This window comes from Neolamprologus brichardi, chromosome 11 (genome assembly GCF_056152115.1).
Source record: "Neolamprologus brichardi isolate AB-2024 chromosome 11, ASM5615211v1, whole genome shotgun sequence".
Taxonomy (NCBI): domain Eukaryota; kingdom Metazoa; phylum Chordata; class Actinopteri; order Cichliformes; family Cichlidae; genus Neolamprologus; species Neolamprologus brichardi.
The window spans coordinates 11198495-11217050 of record NC_142114.1 but is presented as its reverse complement, the minus strand read 5'-3'; the positions used below and the strand labels follow the sequence as shown (position 1 = coordinate 11217050).

Below are 18556 nucleotides of genomic sequence, written 5' to 3'. Positions count from 1 at the left end.
CGTGGATGCACAGACGGCTAAAGAAACAGTGTACCCCTGTAGCTTCAAAACACCACCCTGTTGAGTTTAGTGCTTGGAATAGATTTAAGAAACTGAGTGCTGACATTCAATATCCTTAAAAACATAACAAAAGTAATAAGCTTCAGACACAACGGTGAGGACTGCCAGGGATGTCTTTATTATTAGAGTCCAAGGAGGGAAACTAGAGAAGCAGCACCAAGCCACATAATGATGGGTATCACGGTGAGGTCTCCCTCAGGCAGGTCTGAGGCCTGTCGAATCCCAGCCTGAGGAGGGCTCAGAGGAGGTAGACCACAGAGAAGACTGTTTCTGCTGTCAGCTTTGTCCAGGTATGCTCTTGTGTCACTCACACCATCTGGAGATAAGGGGGAGGGGGGGGGGCAAAAAGGCACAGAGAGACCTTGTGACACCACTCCCTAACCCCCCTCCCATTTACTTTTTAAACGCTGGATTTATTATTCAGGAACAATATTTCCATCCATATATTCCCCCTGCAGATTCATCAAGCTATGTCTGTAGGCACTTGAAAGACAAATAAAAAGCTGAACTAATTGCTGTGGAACCCCCCCTGGATATATCAGGCTCGTAGAGGAGCGTGACAGCAAGAAATCAAGCTGTAGTGCAGAGCGGAAAGCCTCCATGAATCACGTTTGCATCCACGCTCGCGCGCAACACGCACGGCGGCGGCGGCGACGATGTTAGTGGCTGAGGAATAATCATTGGGGAGGCAGTCCAAATTAATACTTCAGCCGAGGCCGCCTCGTTCTCCGTCATTAGGGCACATTACAGGGCCACAATATACATCATTAAACTAGGCATAAACAATTCATTAAAAGGCCGTTAAGAAGACAAGCTAATGTCACTTCTCCCTGTGGTATTAATAGACTGTAAAATGGCAGAGGGTTAAGGCAAAAAGGATCATTCCGCAACGACTATCCAGTCACTCATCCTGACTAATGGCTCTGCTAGTTGTTGTGGATTCAGTAGACGAGCCTACTCCCCCCCCCCCCCACGCCTCCAACCCCAAATCACACTTAGACGACTCTCTCCTTAAGAAGCCCCAACATGATACAGCGGCGCAATTTCCATTTGTTTCGGCGGCAGTGGCGTGCTGTTCAATGAAGCTGAAGAATAAGAGAAAATAGAATATGAGCGAGTTAATGCCTTCGCAGCCACTTTGTTCTACAGTCAGACTGCTTACATCTCTGCTCCTACAGGATCAAAAATGAGCCACACACACTCAGTCATCAGCCTTCGGTTTATTTAAAACCTGGTGAAAGTGAAGCACCGCATTTCATCGCGACAGAGACACACAATCTCTTTACACAACAGTGGCTTTCACGCTGCAGCGGAGGGAGCGCCGCTGCAGGTCCTCCCAGTTCATGGCACAAAGGTTGATCACATATCCAGAGTGGGAGAAGAGAGACTGCATATTCATTAGAGGAAGAAAAAAAGAAGCATAGGGCCACCTCAGAAAAATACACCAAACTGCATCACTGGTCAAACAGTGATGATCTGAGAGTGGTGCTCACTTTTTAAATAGTTTTGCCTTTGCAAATTAATGCTGTTGCAGATAGTTGCTGTACAAAGTATAACAGTGACAGTGTTTTTATTGTGGTGCAGTAGTTATTACTGACATAATTACATAATTACATGATAGCAGGTCTTCGAAATGAGAGCTTTACCTGGATAAATAACAATTTAAAAAAACATCAAAATGTATTAAAAATGTGGGTGGGCCAGGCAAAACTGATGCATTAGTGAAAGGGCTGGTGTGCCATACTGTTACCACACCTGTTTAAAACAAAACTGGGAATAAACCAAGTATTAATTTCCAACTCTTATGCAGCAATTTAACCATACCCACACCAATAACAAGACTGGAAGATCGATATGTGATTGACTTCTGCGCAGCCAGGACTGCTCTGGGTTTAGCCTAGCTCAGCACAGAGACTGAAAGCACTAACAGTGTAGGAAGTCATTTTTAAGGTGTTTAGAAAGGTAATGACTGTAGCTGCAGAACGGAAATGTCGCTGCCATATTTATTTCTTAAAGCTTAAACAACTGGCAGATGGGAAAATATGTACATTCTCTAACATCGATCACTGAGCAAATCTAAATTTCAGTCTTTTTTACGTTTCTGGAGTATTTTGGGTTACCGGGGGCAGGTTGCTGATTGGTCTGTAGGCCCGCACGATTTGAGGTTTAGTGGACTAGCATTGCACAAACTAAGGTAAACTAAACTAAGGTAAAGACGTGCATTCACTCTTACTGCTAAGTCAGGCTAAAGGCATGTTTTCAGTCTTTATGCTGAGCCAGGCTAAAAACACATTTCCACTTCATGTTAGGCTAGGGTAAAGGCATACTTTCAATCTTAGTGCTAAGCTAGGCAAAATACCAAAAAGCCCAAGAAACAGTTTCCCAAATTGTATATTACCATTTAAACATCCACCAATAATGAGTATAAATAACATTTTCATTGCCCAGGGAAATATAAGTAAAACAATTTTTGCATATATAGCTCTATATTTTGCAATAATTAACATGGCTGATATAAAGTATATGGCACAGAAACTGGTCAAATATAGGTGTGAGACTGATGATGACCAGATTAATGTGTTATTACTTTGGTTGAAGGGCATTAAAAAAAAAAAAAAAAGCGAAGCACTTCACCACAATCTAAACCACTTGGACACAACATTCAAACAGGAGCATAAGGCACAAATATTGACGAGTAGCATGTGCTTCAACTAAAAATTCAAGTTTGTTTCAAACACAAAAATGCTCTTCAAGCACTTCTCCCACACTGCAGCCTTGGCTTCATATATTACAAAAAATAAATAATCAGCAGCAGTACATTTTTCATACAATTACTGCAACATTCAACACTCAATAAGCTCTGATTAACGTCTCTGTTACGCCAGCGCAAACTGACGATTTGTGTCACGTGTGTTTGTTGTGAGCAACACCAAAGCCCGGTAACCTTAAAGCTAACTGAAGTCTGGTGTTACTTTCTGTAAAGATGTCCTTTGTGCTGGTTTCTGGAGTAAAACATGTTTTTAAAAAAGTGACATTTAATGAACATGAGATTATATATAGCCCCTGAGTTTGAGGACAAATACTGAGGTCACATATCGTACTAACACTTGTTACACGTTAACATTATGTCCTCGGCTTAATTTACAGCACTCCTTCTCAGCGGTGGAATTTGATCGGAGTGGGTTATGTAGTCGGCTGTAGTCAGACAGCAGTGACAGAACTCAACAGGAACGACAACAGAAACAGCACTAACATTATGACACTGCAGAGAGCCTATCTTGCACTTTCAAAGAAGGTGTTCTGCATTTGCAGCTAATTTTAATGCCTGGGCCCAGCTCTCCAAGTTTCATGAAACTCTGCTTGTGTAAACTTGCTGACAGAAAAACAGCACTGAAAACACTCCTCCACCTGAGCTCTCACCTCGGCAGAGGAGCCAGTGACTTTTAAACTTGGGGAAACAAAACTTTAGCCTAAAGGCCCCAATTTGCCTACGCTAAAATGTTTACACAACCTATGAGGTCTGAACAAAAGCAATTATCAAGCAGCCTGATTATTAACACTTTCTATTTCATTTAGTCCACTGAATTGTCTGATGTACTGTATACAGCCAAACACATTAAGCTGCTTCAGCTGCAGATGACTTTCTCTACAGTATTCCAACAAAGGCCTCTAGTTCCACACATGCATATAGCATAAATTTAGTTAATAACTACCCCTGTATTTCTTACTTGTTAACACTCGGACTTAATATAGAATATTACTACATTCATCTGAAGTGTCTGATATGTGGTGACACATTAACAGCTGCGCAGGCAATACAGTTGGAAATTCTTTCATATTATCCTAGTGAAAATATTAACTGCTGGACCAAAAGCGCCTAACTGAGAGTTGGAGAGGAAAAGATTTTTAGATTTGTTTCATGTCATCTTAAATAACATCTTCATTACTTCTCTGCGTTTTTATTTCAAAAGAGTCAGTGTGCATATCTTTTGAATTTGATGCCTTTAGGTGTTTTCTGTACTCCTGCAATTTTAGAGCATGTGGAAATGAAAACAATTTTTTTCCCCCATTGATGGAAACACGCCATCGCTAAATCTCTAGTGCATGTACATTTAATGATGAGATCCTTGTATATGATCCTGCGGTTTGTAGCAACACATATTAACTTGTGATAGTCTCATTAAAGTAAAAAAATAAAAGAATAACACTAACCACAGTGCATTGCATCTAGTGCAGCTGTTTTCACCTTTAAAGCCCCTTTGAACACAACACCATCCACTATGATTCAATGAAAGTGAGTGAATGGTGATAAACACCACCGGAAAGACCTTCATGTACAAACCAGCCCGTTCATATTCCACAATCAAACAAGGCACTGACCAAGGCCCTGATATGTAGCTAATATTATTATGTGAAGTCCAGTAATAGGTATGAATGCTTTGTGGTCCATTTGTTTTCCTAAAAAGATGCTTAAAAGAAGTTTTCTCTCAAATGTTGCTTTTTTCATGTGTGATTTCTAGTGGTAAGGCATATTTCCTTGCCGTGTGTTATCTGGCAATACATACTGTAAGTGCTGATTCATATTGTGGGAACATGTGGCAGCTTCACTGCAACAACCCTGATTTAAAAAACAAACAAAACCCCCACCCAAAAATACAAGTGTCTTATGTTGTATAATCCTGCTCCTACAAATCTGTAGTCATTTAGGTTCACTAAATCAGTAAAGCCAGTAAAATCCTCCTCACCCAGTCCCACCACTTTTTATACTGACCGCTAAAAGAAGATCTCGTCCGTGATACAAGCAGAGGCAGGTCTGCAATCTCCTCCGCATCTGACCTGCCTCTGAATCACTCTGGGGCAGTATGTGCTGACCAGTACCTCCCTCCACTTGCTACATCTCAGTAGTGGGAAATGAGCCAATGCTGGGGTCACTGAGTGAAGCTTTTCTTGATGGCCACATTGGGGAAGAGGCCAGAGAGCTCCTGGACAATTCGCATGTCTATCTGTGAGCAGAAGGAGACGTCCAGGAGGACAAGCTGAGGACACGACTGGAGGAGTTTCTTCAGCGAGGCGGCGCTCACTGACCGTGTACCTGTCCGGCAGACGTATCACAACAGGGACACGCAGAAAATGAAAAACGCTTCACAAAAAACGCATAAAAAATAAAACAAAACACAGAGCTGTGAAATAAAAACAATTATATTTTTATGTCTGGCTATTTCTTAAAAAGGAAACTGTGTGTGTATTTTCTTTGTAAATGAAGTAAAAGTTCCTCTCTGCCTGTTCACACAGATCATAGAGTCCAGACCAAAATCATTTGCACACCTTCCAGCAAGTCAACCACTGAAGCACATCTGAAATAACTAAAGAACTGACACATCAGCATAGCCTGAATAACACTGAAGCTACTGTGCTGTCAAAAACACCAACTTATGCAACTGGAACTAGAGTGTTACTGCTATGGTGTGCTGCTGTAACTTTGCTTACTGAGCATTACTGTATAGCAATATTAAGCTGATTATTTGAGTTTGTGTTCGAGGTTAACTTGAAGGTTTTTTTTCACGCCTCAAATGCTATACTGGGAGCTGCTGTGAATATGATAAGTGAACGATGAGCTAAATCAAAAATGCAGTTGCCCAACTGACAAAGTCTCTTATAAAAAAAAAAAAGTTAAGTTGTGGCTATGCTGCTCTGATGGGGAGCTTTATACACCAATGTGATGAAACATAAGTCATGACCGAATAACCACAAACTTGACACTCATTAACAAATGATTAATAAGGCAAACGTTTGTTTCCACATATGTGTGAGAGAGATCTTACCCAGAATGTCGAGATGCCTCAGACAGGGGCAGCTGGCTGCCAGCTCCTCTATGTCTGAGTCGCAGACGGTGCGGTTGGCAGTGAGGAAGAGCTTGCGCAGGCGTGGAAGGCTGCGGGCGAGGTGTTGGAAACATCCCGTACTGCTCTGCAGCGTGGGACACCAGCCCAGGTCCAGTTCCTCCAACATCCTGAGCAACAACAGAGCCAACAAGTAAACTGGGGTGACGTAAGAACAAATTTGGATATTCACAGAGAAACCATGCAGTGTCTCTAACGTGTTAGTGATTTAACAAAAACAAAGCAATCACAGAGGAAACTAACACCATTTCATGTCCTGGACAATTTTACAACCAAAGATGTTATATGAGAAGAATCCTGAACTGAAAGCTATGAAAACTCCCCACCAAGCAAAAAGATGGTGGCAGGAGCAAAGAGGGGGGAGGAGCTTCCTGAAATCTTATTTTGGGGCGAAATTAGCACTTAAAAAAAAAAAAAAAAAAGCTGTTATGAATGGTTATTTTGCACATGCCTTGAGTCCGCAGGTGTTATAAACAACAGTAGCTTCAAGTGACTACCTGCACCCTGAGACGAGCTCAGTCAGGCCTCGATCGGTCAGGTTTCTGCAACGCCACAGGTCCAGAGAGCACAGCGAGCGACAGCGAGTGGCCAGCATACTGGCTACAACATCATAGTCTTCGATCTGCAAGTGAGACAGGAGCATTTACTCTCTATACAATATGCAGCATTTGCAGCTCACAAGCAAGTTCCCAGAGGGACATTTGGACGATTCAGACCCGCTTTAATGTGCAACACCACCCTCGTCGTATGCTGCAGTCGATTCAGATGTTATGATTTGTACACGTCGGTGTGAGCGATGTACGGGCAGAGGTTCTGTGATCTGTGCTCATCTACAACACTGTCACAGTCCCAGGCTTTTAAAAATGTGCCTTTAGGATATCGTAAAGGAAGATGATTCTGTCAGGATGAGCCAGTCAATAGTCTATCTTAATATATTCTGAACAAACTTTTGAAATGCTGCGATAATAAAAAGCTGATTAGCGGCATCACCCGGCTTGTGGCTCGTAACCTCGCTTCCTCGAGAGAGCAAAAGAACAAAGCACTAACGCGGAATACTTTCACCGTAAAAAACAAAAACAAAATAGTCTTTCAGGATCTGATTTATGTTTGCGAGGCTGTTATTGTTCTTTGGTGTCAGGTAATTCTGGCCATATTTCATTGTTTCATCCAAAGATGAAAGCAAAGAAATGCAATTTAACAACTAAAAACAGCCCGAGCAGATACCTCAGCTACAAAAATGACAGCAAGAACATTTCTCAGAGTTAGCAGTGATGGATATTTAAACTCTGGCAGAGAGAGTCACTGCCTTTATGCATTTCTCTTGCCAAATGTTGCATAACTTTCTGATGATGACAGTTATGCCTTGAGAAAGACCACAAGAGGATTTTCTCATGTATTATATCAATATTTCCATCAAAGTCATTCAACTTTTTTTAGGGAGTTAAACACACACAGATGCCCCATCATTATCATCATAATACACTAAACATTTATTAAAATGCCTCATTAATAATTCTAAATGATGTTAACAATAAAACATATTGTACTTTAATATCATCACACATATCTGTCCACAACAGTTGCTGTATACCATTCCCCTCATATTCAATGAGCCAAACCTCATTAAAGGAGTAACAGGAGAATGACACCTCTCTCGCAGAAGTCTACAACTACCAACCAATTATCTTATCTTAGCACAGTAAGCACACTGTAAACAGCTGCAATTGATTCCAATATTTAGGCCCCTGCACAAAGATTAGCCAATGACCCAATGCCAACCACCGGCTGTTAGTGAAAAATGTGTATTCCCAGACGGTTTTCAAGTGGTTGTTGGCGTTTGCTCCCACTGGGTGAAATTGGTTCTAAAGAGGTACACGGTGCTGCACTGAAAACTTCTTTGGCCTCCAGCAAGTTGCCATGGTTGCCTGTAGTTTGCACAGACAAAGCTTAATGTCACTCCTGTCTAACCATGGAGCAGTAGTGAAACTTGGTTTTGGTCTTAAGGCCTCGCACGTTTTTCCAGATCTCATTACCGTTCTATGATTAGCGTTTGCAAATGGGTGTCTTCCATGCAAACACTAAGGTGAGCAATCGCAAGGAGTGCATGGTGCAGCACCCCCTTTGCATCTGAATTCACTTGGCAACAGCCAGAAACCTCCAGTAATCACTCACTAACCAGTCAGGGTATACATATTTATCACTAGCCACTAGAGTATCCCAAATGGTGTCTAGGCCTGTGTGACTACAGCATTATGCAACAGTCACACTAAGAAAAACAGTGGTTGGGGTATGACCAAAATTATTGTGACCTTGTGCAATGACCTTGCAATCCTGTCACAGACAGGGACCAGGTCTTGACCACTCCCAGTCAGTTGCCATCTTCAAAGAGACTTTGGCGTGGCAAGACGGTGATAAGAGTGATTTGCCTATCAGTCTGTCAGCTTACTACTGAACTGGGTCAAGTTGGCAATTACATGCAATCATTTTGTGTTAATACAGTGATTAACTTGTGACAAACTGTCAACAATTGCAAATGTGTTGCAGTGTACATACACAGAAATCAATATTAACTACTTACAGAGTCGAGCGAGAATCTCGGAAATTCAACAGAAGCAATTCCTCCAAAAATAGAGACCTTGCTGCTTCAGGACAGCGATTTAACTGCAACGTGATATACTGTAGGTGCTTAGCAACCTTGACTTTAGGAATATAACCAGAACTCAAACAATTGGCCACCAGCTGAATTGATTCATTATAGCAAATTGGCATGTTACAGATGAGTTGCGCTTATCTGCACAGACTGGCTCACACGCTGACTGCATTTTCAAACTGTTTGCGTTTATAAATTAAACATAATTTACTTGAAAGTGAGTTTGAATCAGGCCACCATTGTTTGCAGACAGGATGCCTTCCACCAGACAACCTGTGCGATCACACAAGTGGGTACTGCAACTACTTGTAATCAGTTTCTAATGCAAAAAAACATTAAATTCAAAAATTCAATTATATAAGCACAGATTTTTCCCAGTTACGATAAGATTGCTGTCCTACTTTTACTCCAGTGTGACTAAGCCATTTGCCAGGGATCACAGGGCTCTCTTTCATCTTCCTATCTGGCATCTTTTAGACAAGCTTCCAAAATGAAAGGTAATAGTTAAGATTGTAGCTTTCTTTGAAACTTCATATGTGTGCACATTCTCACCCTCACACAGCTCCCCAGGTTGAGGTGTCTTAGCTCTATGCAGAAAGTCAGAATGCTTAAGATGGCTGTTTGCTGTGGAGGAAAGGAGAGACAGAGACAGAGGTGCACAGGTGAAAACCAGGTAGGTAGAAAGAGCAAAAGAGATTTAAAACACCGATAGCATCTTACCTGAGTGTAAATCTATATATAAGATAATTTAAAACAACATAGGTTTTAGTAGCGGTAACAAATCCAGTCATGTCACCTAAAGTTCCCGTTTAAGTAACTTCCTGTCTGTTACCTGGCACACCCAGCACTTTCAGGATTAAAAGGTTTTTAATAAAGCACAGGAGACAATTTTTCCATCTCCTTGTGGAGCGAAAAAAGTGAAAACGGAGCCTCTCGAGCAGCACTACAACTAGTATATGGAGATATCAGAATTCAGTGCTGCAACTGCCAACACATGCACCTCAGCGGTAGGAGAATGTGTCAGACATGAAAGTGAAAGCCTCTTGTCTGCGTGTGCGCGCGTGTGCTCGACTCGGTGTAAGGCATTTTTATAAGTGCCTCTCTCCCGTAAGCTAGCCATTTAATTAGAGCAGTGACAAGGTAATGACAGCTGAGATGTCAGGGCCTCAAACAGACACACGGCTCGCTCTGTCTGTCCGGGTGTAAACAACCTGCAGCACGCTGCCTGGCTCCACCGCAGAAACTCTACACCGTCTGTTGCCCACAACGTCACTCTGAAACATGACAAACACTAGAGAAACGCTGAGGTGCACCACCAAAACAAGGCACAGTGATATTACACATCAGACATGCCTGAGCTTGAATACATGCGATCTATATTCAACACCCTGTAGAATCAGAGTTTACTCAGTTCATCTTAAATCTTTCTTAAGGAGAAATCATTCGTTTTTTCATTAAATGCACATTTTTGGGAAGTTTTGTTCAAACTTATACTATATGCATGTTTCAAGTGAAACAAAGGAGGTCATCAGATGATTAACTAAACACAAAAAAATAAGATTAAAACATCTTTAAAACAAAATGATCATTTTTTTTATATTAGTTCAGTTACACAGGTGGACCTCAGACTTTATAAATGAGGAAAATGTGGTTTTAATTGCTTACAGATCCCCTATCACAGAAAAGTCATAAGTCATCAGTATGTTAACGCTGTAAAACCTGAGTTTCTGAAGGGGGGGGGGGAGGCCAGTGGAGGCCCTTGGTAACAGTTCATGTAGCCTAGCAATGAAAGAGGTTATGACATGAGCTAAATCGGTTTGCACCAAGGCTTAGTGTAAGATAAAGGATTCATTTGAACTGTGAATCATGCAAAACTACTCTAATACAGTCCAAGAATAAAAGTACAGAGTTGGCGATGAGCAGGTCCCCTTTAAGAAGATAAAAGCTGCCTCTGGCTGCTCTTTTATCTCAAGGGGTGGTCACAGTGGGCAGCTCCTCATGTTTGATTTGCCAGACGCCCTTTCTGATGCAAACCCAAAAGTGATTTTCTGCTTTATTAGATACAATTGATCAAATTCTGTTGCTTAAATATCAGAAAAGTGACTAAATTCTCTGACCTTTCCACCGTGTGGAATCCACCTCTTGAAAATCTCTGACATTCTATATATTCAAAATACGAAAGATAATTCATTTTTTAAAAATCTTTTTGTAATTTTTTTGTAACAGCTCAGTATCAATGGTGAATAAAACATTTTATACATTTAGAAAAAGGAGCAGTCTGCAAATTATAAACAGCCAGGGTATCGGATATATCATTAACCAAACAACAATTTGACCTGCTCTATATTTAAACAAGACAGATCGAAGTCCACACGAATCACTCTGATTAGTTTCGCAGAGACACTGTTTGCAGCGCATACCTCTATCTTTGTTCGGTAAAGCACCAGCCTGCGGAGGCGTGTAAGTTTTGAGATGTGCGTGAAGGCCTGTGGGGGGAGACGATCACAGGAGGACAGGTTGAGCTCCTGGAGTCCAGGACAAGTCTGGGAGATGACCTCGAGACAGGCTTCGTTCAGGAAGTGGCAGCATGACATTTCCAGGCAGACCAGGCTGAGACCACAGGCCTTCATGAAACTAAGGCAGGAGATTGAGAGAAATGAGTGACAAGAGGCCAAAAACAAAAACGAACAAAAAAGCCATCAATTCCCCAGTAGTCCTTCATCCTCTTCTTAATTTATTTTTCAATCAGTTACAGAAGAATGTGTAAACTGATTTTCTTTGTTTCAGTTTGCTCCTCCTTGAAAAAGTGCTTTTACTTCTATTGCTATTTTCCAAGGTCATTTCCCTGTTTGCTGCCATTCGTGGCCCGCTGATAGTCTGACCTGCTGAAGCCCGTCAGGGTAAGGGCTCCACGGTTGCCGGTCCAGGACAGGTTGAGCCTCTGGAGGAGGGTGCAGCGGCTCTGCAGGTGTCCCAGGGAGGCGTCACTCAGCCGGGCCCAGTAAGGCTGCAGACTCAGCTGGGTGTACTGTAGCGGGTCACAGCAGTGCTGGTGCAGCAGCTTACAGCTCTGGGCCAGACGGCAGAGGTCTGGCAGGGTCAGGTGGCTCAGTATCAGCTGGATGAGCTGTGGACGGGAGTCAGGGGAGAGGGGTTAAGTTGGGAGACGAGGAGAGGAGAGGAGAAATGGTAAGATACGAGGAGGGTGAGAGACAAGACATGTTTGGTCTTGTAAGAAAACATAAGCAGAAAATAACACATAATAGAGAACATTAAAGAATAGTGGAACCTAGCAGAGAAGAGAAAATAGTTCAGTGTAGAGTGGAGAATGTTAATTGCGTCCCCTCTGTCAGGCAGATCTAAATAGTGGTTATCTGGGAGACACAGCACCGATAGCAGGATCAGCGGTGAGCCGGCTTGTTTTGCACCGCATTCGTGTGTCTCTCAAAGAGAAAGAATGGTTGTGCGTGTGTGTGTCACAGTGGATTAACAATACACTGTGTTCAAGCTGGTATCAGCTGACAGATAATAGCTATATTGTGTTTCTGAAACAAACACACAGCGGTTGTGAAGACTGCTGTTAATGGCAGTGGTTTGGATAGGAGATAAGAGAACAACTATCAAGAATACTGCTGGTGTTTTGAAGCTCGCCTCAGACAACGTGATACATCTGTATGGCATGAAAATGACTGTCTGTGAGTGCGAGATCAAGAAAGTGCCAGAATGGTTCAACCCGCAGTGTTCGTGTGTGACACGTTTTTTTTTATTTTTAAATACAACAACAACAAAAAAGTGCACGTGTGCACACATGCTGAGCACATATAATAAGGAAAAAACTTGATGTGCATAAAGAAAGCTTTAAATCACTTCAAATAATCAGCGTTGCAAATGTTTTGTGTGCAGAGAAATGACTGCAGCACCTTCAACCTATATGTAAGACTCCTGCATGCTACTGGAACATCTTCAAAAAAGAAATTTTACATATTGCAACTTTCAGGCAGTAATTGTACAAGTAATAAGGGCGGCAGCTGAGGAGTCAGGTTGGATCTCTGTGCTTGTCAAAATAGGAAGAGTGTGATAGGAAATGGTTAAACCTAATATTTATTAAAGAGGTACTGATCGAAAATACTCCTGTCTGTACCATTAAGCAAACAGGATCACATCTGAAAAATAAAATTAAAAATGCAGTTTTATTTCACTGTGCGTATCTAAACTTTCAACCCAGGCTTGGATGATGCAAGCCTTCTGATTTGTTATTAAGGACTGTAATCACCTCATATGGCAGTTTGTCAAAGTAGCCATTTCCTGTCCTCTGATGCTTGCCATCTCCTTGCCTGAAAGGACCTCCCACATCAGACAGCTCCTCTTCGCTGTCGCTCAGGTCACTGATGTCGATGATGGGCATTTTATAGAGAGCCAGCATGGGCCTCTCTTTTACCCCACGCAGGATAACAGCATCCAGTTCAGTGTAATAGTCCAGCAAAGAGCTGTTCACCTCTAGACGCAACAGGTTGGTTGGGAAACCGATATGCTTTATTTTAGGGGAAAACTGGCGAGCCTGTGGAGTCAGCACCTTGGTGGGCTCACCAGACCACAACACCTCCCACCTGGACAACACAAAACATGCGCAAATATAAAAATAACATTCTTTAACCTATATAATGCTATTAAGACTACTTTGCGCTACTCTAGGTACTCGTTGAAAGCAGCAGGAAAATACAGTCCTAACAATGTTCTTAAGCCTGTGTGTGGCATTGTGCACAACAGTGTTTGCCTCTTTATCTTAACATATTTCTAATAAGCAGAGACAGACGGATTTGACCATATATGTTGTTGGATATGCCCCCATATGAAAACTGTCTTTATTACAGTCATTTTTTTTTTTTAAGCTGTGCAGTGTAACTTGTAAATGATGTTTTTACATAGCTTATCAAGCATAGCAGTTTTCCCTCTGTTGTTTGCAGTACTATCAGTACTTTATGTAACACATGTTCACAGGTTGTGAAACACATTGGAAAGTTACTAAATAACAACTCCATCACTGTCTGTTTTCAATATAAATCAAACATACAAATCAGGCATATATAGTATTATAAAGACTAATGATATAGTGATATCAAAACTTTACACTCTCTAAAAATCTGTATCAGGTCCAAAACTCCAGTGTTGATCATGCACTCTTAAATAATGGGACTACTTTGAATGGCTTTTAGCAGCTGACCACATCCATAATCCATCAGAATTGTAAACCCTGACTTCTGTCTCACTTCTTTTTTTGCTGGCTCCCTGTGTGTCTCAGTGGACATACAAATAATCCTTACAAGCCAGAGGTTGAGGCTTCAGAGTAAAAGCTGATACGCTCTCTATGGTGTCAATGACAATGTACCCCATTTAGTAATCTTTGCTCTACACGTTTTTAAAAAAATGTTTTCAATGAAAGGGGCAGCCAATCAGAGAAAAGCAGGCTTGTGGAGGAGGGGATTCTATGACTGGTTTCGGACAGTAATGAACTGAGAGACTTTACCAAGAGCAGGACCAAGCCAACATAAGGCAACACCTAACACGAGGCAATAAACACCAAGCAAAAGCTACTGTAAAAAGTGAATAAAGATCCAGGCAAATCTTAAGACTTTATACAATTTTATCAGTTTAGTTTTTTCTAATCAAGGTAGCCTAAATCATTTATCTGCAAGCAAACATGGCTAAATATGATTCAGTGCTCTCCTATACATAATACTGCATCTTCAAGTCGGAACTAAGAAATTAAAAAAGCTCAGTCTCTGCATATATGCAACTCCACTGTGCAGTGTGATTCCCTTGACAATTAGCAGTTAGTGCTATAGCAGGTAGATTGTTGAAGAAATCATCTAATCTTTGTGATAACGAATTGTAATAAGCTAATCCCATTGCATCCTCTGCCAGGTTTCTGGTAGTTTTCTGGTGGAAATTCTGGCCAAGCAGTACTTTACTCCATGAAATGCCAACTGGATTTTATCTGAAGCCTTGTTATGTAATCGAAAACTGTGCAATTTACTGGTATTGTAAAGTTTTAGAAATGGCATAGTGTGGAGGAACTATTGTTACCTGACATCAGTAGGCGGGTTCTGGGTGAAAGGATTATGAGAGCAGGCCAGGATCTGGACGATGGCTCCAGGGTAATAGGTCTCAAACACCTCCACTGCTGTCGGGTAGACAGGCTCCTCAAAGCCTAGCTCAATGTAATCCTTACTGTAGAAGCCTTTAGGAGTGCGACGAAAAGGCAGCGGAGCACTGGCACACTGTTCCCACCACGTCCCATAAGTTCTGAATACAGCTGTCTGGGTGAAGTCCCCTGAGCTAGGGTAGACGTTAGGCACCCCTGCCAGGTTCCACATGGTGTAAGACATGCTATTCTCACTGCCATAGTGGGAGCTGAAGTCCAAAACCTCTTTGGCGTACTGCTCCACCTCCACACTGACTGGCAGTACCGCTCTCTGGCCAGATTCCACAGCCCGTCGACTGGTCAGAGCCTCGCCTCGAGTTCCACTCCTGGAGCGCCGCCGCAGACAGATATAGTAAAACATGCTCAACAGGGTTAACATAGGGAACTCTGGGACTGATGGGGGCAGTGGGGAGAAACGGAGTAGGAGGATAACCCTCCACCTACGGGTAGAACATTATCTCAAGCGCTGGGGATGAACAAAGCGCAGGCTAGAAGGCTGGCTGCATGCATGACCTGTGGGTTAGGCAGAGACAAACAAGAGTGAGAAGAGCAAGACAGCAGGTCTAAGACACCACAGAGGGACCAATTTCTGCTTGGTCCCGATATAAACTTGATCATTTTGGATATCTGAATCCTAAATTTAAATGAAAATAGCAAGAAGCAATAATACATTTTTGGCTGAATATAAATTGAAGGATTGTAAAACCAAAACAAAACGAAAAAACGTTCCATGTGGAGAAAGTTCTACTTTATGTTGTGCGTGATTATACTAATAAATAATCAATACATTCAATACATTTCTTTAGGGTTGTCATAAAAAAGACCTGCTTTCAACACAAGGTTTTTACATAACAGGACAAAAGATAAAATCATCCACCCTGTAGCGGGTCTTAAAATCAGATAAATGCAAGGTCAGAAGAACAACATCACATGACATATGACACATCCCTATTCATTTAACAAAAATTAAGCCAAAAACACAGAAGCAGTGTGTGAAAGACTAAGCACATGCCCGGTTTCAGCAGCTTTTAGAGCCCTAATCATCACCCATCCACCGCCATGCATTACGGGCAAATATCTCCATATTAGCTCGTCTGTTTAAAGGACACTGTTCTAGAAGTCTTGTGCTTTGTTCAGATGTAACTTTGCAAATCTAAGCTGAGCTGCCATGTGTTGTTTTTTTTAGAAAGAAGAGATTTTCTCCTGAAATCCTTCTAAACAAGCCATACTTGTACCGTCTCCAAGCACAGCCTGACCTTGGGATGCATCTGCTGGGAGATACACTCCAGGGAAAATTGGCAAATTGTTCAAATTCAAATTGTTTGGAAATGGTCTTTTAACCCTTCCCAGATTGATGGACAGCAACAGTTGTTTCTCCAAGCTCACTGCTGATGTCTTTCCTCTCTAGCATTGTGTTAACACACACCTGGCTTGTCTGTAACAGTAACCTCCCAGAGCTTCTGCTTTTTCATTTGTTAAACAAATAATGATGCTGTGCAATATGTAAAATGTTGTTGGTTATCTGAGGTTATATTTGTTTAAAAGGTAAGACTTACTTCTTCTTATCATGACTGTACATGTATATACTTATTTTTACATTTTGATGCTTTCTTGTAGACAAATGATTCAAGTTTTACACATTGACAAATTACAGCAAGAAGCTGGATCTAATTTCTAGCGGTTTCTTCACTATTTTAACCACTTTGACACTTTCTGAGAAGAAGACTTGCTTATTTAATGAATACTTATTCTGCAAACAAACCAAGCACTTCTGCAGCTGCCAATCTTCGAAAGGTAGCCTTGTACCGCTGCTTGCGTGTGGCATTTCTTCATAACTACATGCGGTAGTTTGTGGTTAAATGAAACACGGCAAGACATTTATCAAAGCAAAATGCAAACTGTAGAGGTTAAATCCATGTTAACGCTTGACACCATCAGAAATCTCTAGCACTGACTACAATATTCAGGCTTCAAGACATCCTGGTACTTAATGGTGCCTGGTAGCCACAAATCAAGAGTGGCTACATGATACCAGAAACTTCTGGGTCTGGTGCCTGACACTCCTGCCTCACAGGTTTTCAGTATCACAGATTGACCCAGCTGTAGGCTGCAGTGAGCAGTACACGTTTGCCAGGGACATCCTGTGCTTATGTGTAAACAAACAAGTAGTCCTACAAGCAATAACAGGACACGAGTCCCTACCAACCCTATATTAACCGCCTTTAACATTAAAAAACAATTACATAAAAGCCAGTGATGTTTAGACATAACAACCACGTTTTGATAAAACTAAAACATTAGCTTTAACTGTACACATGAAATACTAATACTACTGTAAAAATAATACAGTTCTGACAATAATGTGGCCTTATTAATACTGTACGGGAAGAGAAAAGGAAGTGTAGCGTTTTCTGTCTTGCAAATGTAACATTTGATATTTCATTATGCATTTGAAGCTAGCTAAACTAGCCCTCCAACCTTGCTACCTTTGAAGGCATTTCGACATTACATTAGGTAAACGAATTCTGACATACATAAGCGTACTTTAAGCCAGCTGCCACGAAGAAACTGTCTTTTCCCAAGTCCTTGTTCAATAAACTGAGCAGTCTCCCACAGCTAGTGCTGTCAGTGTTAGCTAACGATAAATAGTTAGTGTTAGGTAGGCAGCTAGCTAGCAGACACAGGCTAAGCTGTCAAAACATGAACTGTTAGCGTCCGTAATGGTTGCTGTGCAAAAACCGAGCGATCAAAGAGGACAAAATTTACAGTGAACGTAGATCAATGAATCCACTGACGAGGAAAAACTCTCTTCCTTCCATAGCCGTTCACAAAGATTTCAACAATCAAACATTCTTGACGTTTACCTTGTGTTGCCTTCAAGTAACAGTCGGCCAATACATTAACTCAGAAAGCGCACAGCACAGTCAGCAACATAATCTGGGTAACCCTTCATCTTTGTGTGTTTTAAGTATTAGAGAAGTGTCAGTATTATTACTACCACTACACGAGTTATTTCTACAAAACACAATGCACTGGGGCGAGGCTCTAGGGGGAAAGTAATGCATTTTGGAAGACCGCTGCTTTTTTCTCTCTATCATTGCACCAGTGCGGCACTAAATAACTGACTGTGTTCGTGAACAAATGCGAAACATGGCCAATTTTGGCTGTTTTTGTCAAAACGTGTGATTAAACAGGACGCGGAAACCTAAAAGTTAGAAGTTACGTATGAACTTTAAATGTCACACTTTAAATGTACAACAAATTATCAACATCCGGTCGGCTTCTTTTAAAGCAAAGGATTATGGGAAAAGTAGTTCTTTGGTTCAAAACAGACGCTCAAAACATTCACCCCAGTTTCATGGTTTTTAATACATTTATAGATAATCCAGCTTAATGTGTATTAAAACATACCATTAAAACAATGGAGGAGTGTAATAAGATTTCATTCAAGGCCATTCACAAACAACATAGATGTACACTATATACACACACCCAAAAATAAAAGGTAGAGTTCGGTCAGCAATGGTGAAAATAATTCTTCAGCTTAGTCAACCTCGGAGATAAAAAACAATTAAAACAACTGAAAATTATTATTTTTTTAAATAAAACACACACCAAAGGAGAACCAGTCATGTAAACAAAGAAAGATATATGGTATAAGGTAAGAGCTAATTAAAAAACAAGGATCAAGATAAAAATGTATTCAACTTTTTAGACATATTTCAGCGTCCTAAAATACTAGCG

The 18556-nt window shown here is 41.3% G+C and overlaps 1 protein-coding gene across 6 annotated transcripts; it reads right to left on the bottom strand.

Annotated features, from left to right (window-relative positions):
- Window positions 1-1127: 1127 nt before the first annotated feature.
- Window positions 1128-17906, bottom strand: fbxl4 (F-box and leucine-rich repeat protein 4). 6 transcript variants are annotated; one of them, XM_035909516.2, is made up of 9 exons: window positions 17579-17670; window positions 14695-15138; window positions 12884-13217; window positions 11493-11737; window positions 11031-11244; window positions 9163-9234; window positions 6458-6582; window positions 5883-6070; window positions 1128-5152 (listed from the first exon to the last, which is right to left on the bottom strand). In XM_035909516.2, exons 1-9 carry the CDS (start codon window positions 17629-17631, stop codon window positions 4989-4991), a joined length of 1839 nt encoding a protein of 612 aa, XP_035765409.2. In that variant the 5' UTR covers window positions 17632-17670; the 3' UTR covers window positions 1128-4988. The 6 variants fall into 6 exon arrangements, with proteins under 6 accessions (XP_035765409.2, XP_006794868.2, XP_006794867.2 ...); XM_006794805.3 differs by lacking the exon at window positions 17579-17670 and adding an exon at window positions 17677-17906 and having other exon boundaries at window positions 1129-5152; window positions 14695-15325; XM_006794804.3 differs by having other exon boundaries at window positions 1129-5152; window positions 14695-15325; window positions 17579-17665.
- Window positions 17907-18556: the final 650 nt, after the last annotated feature.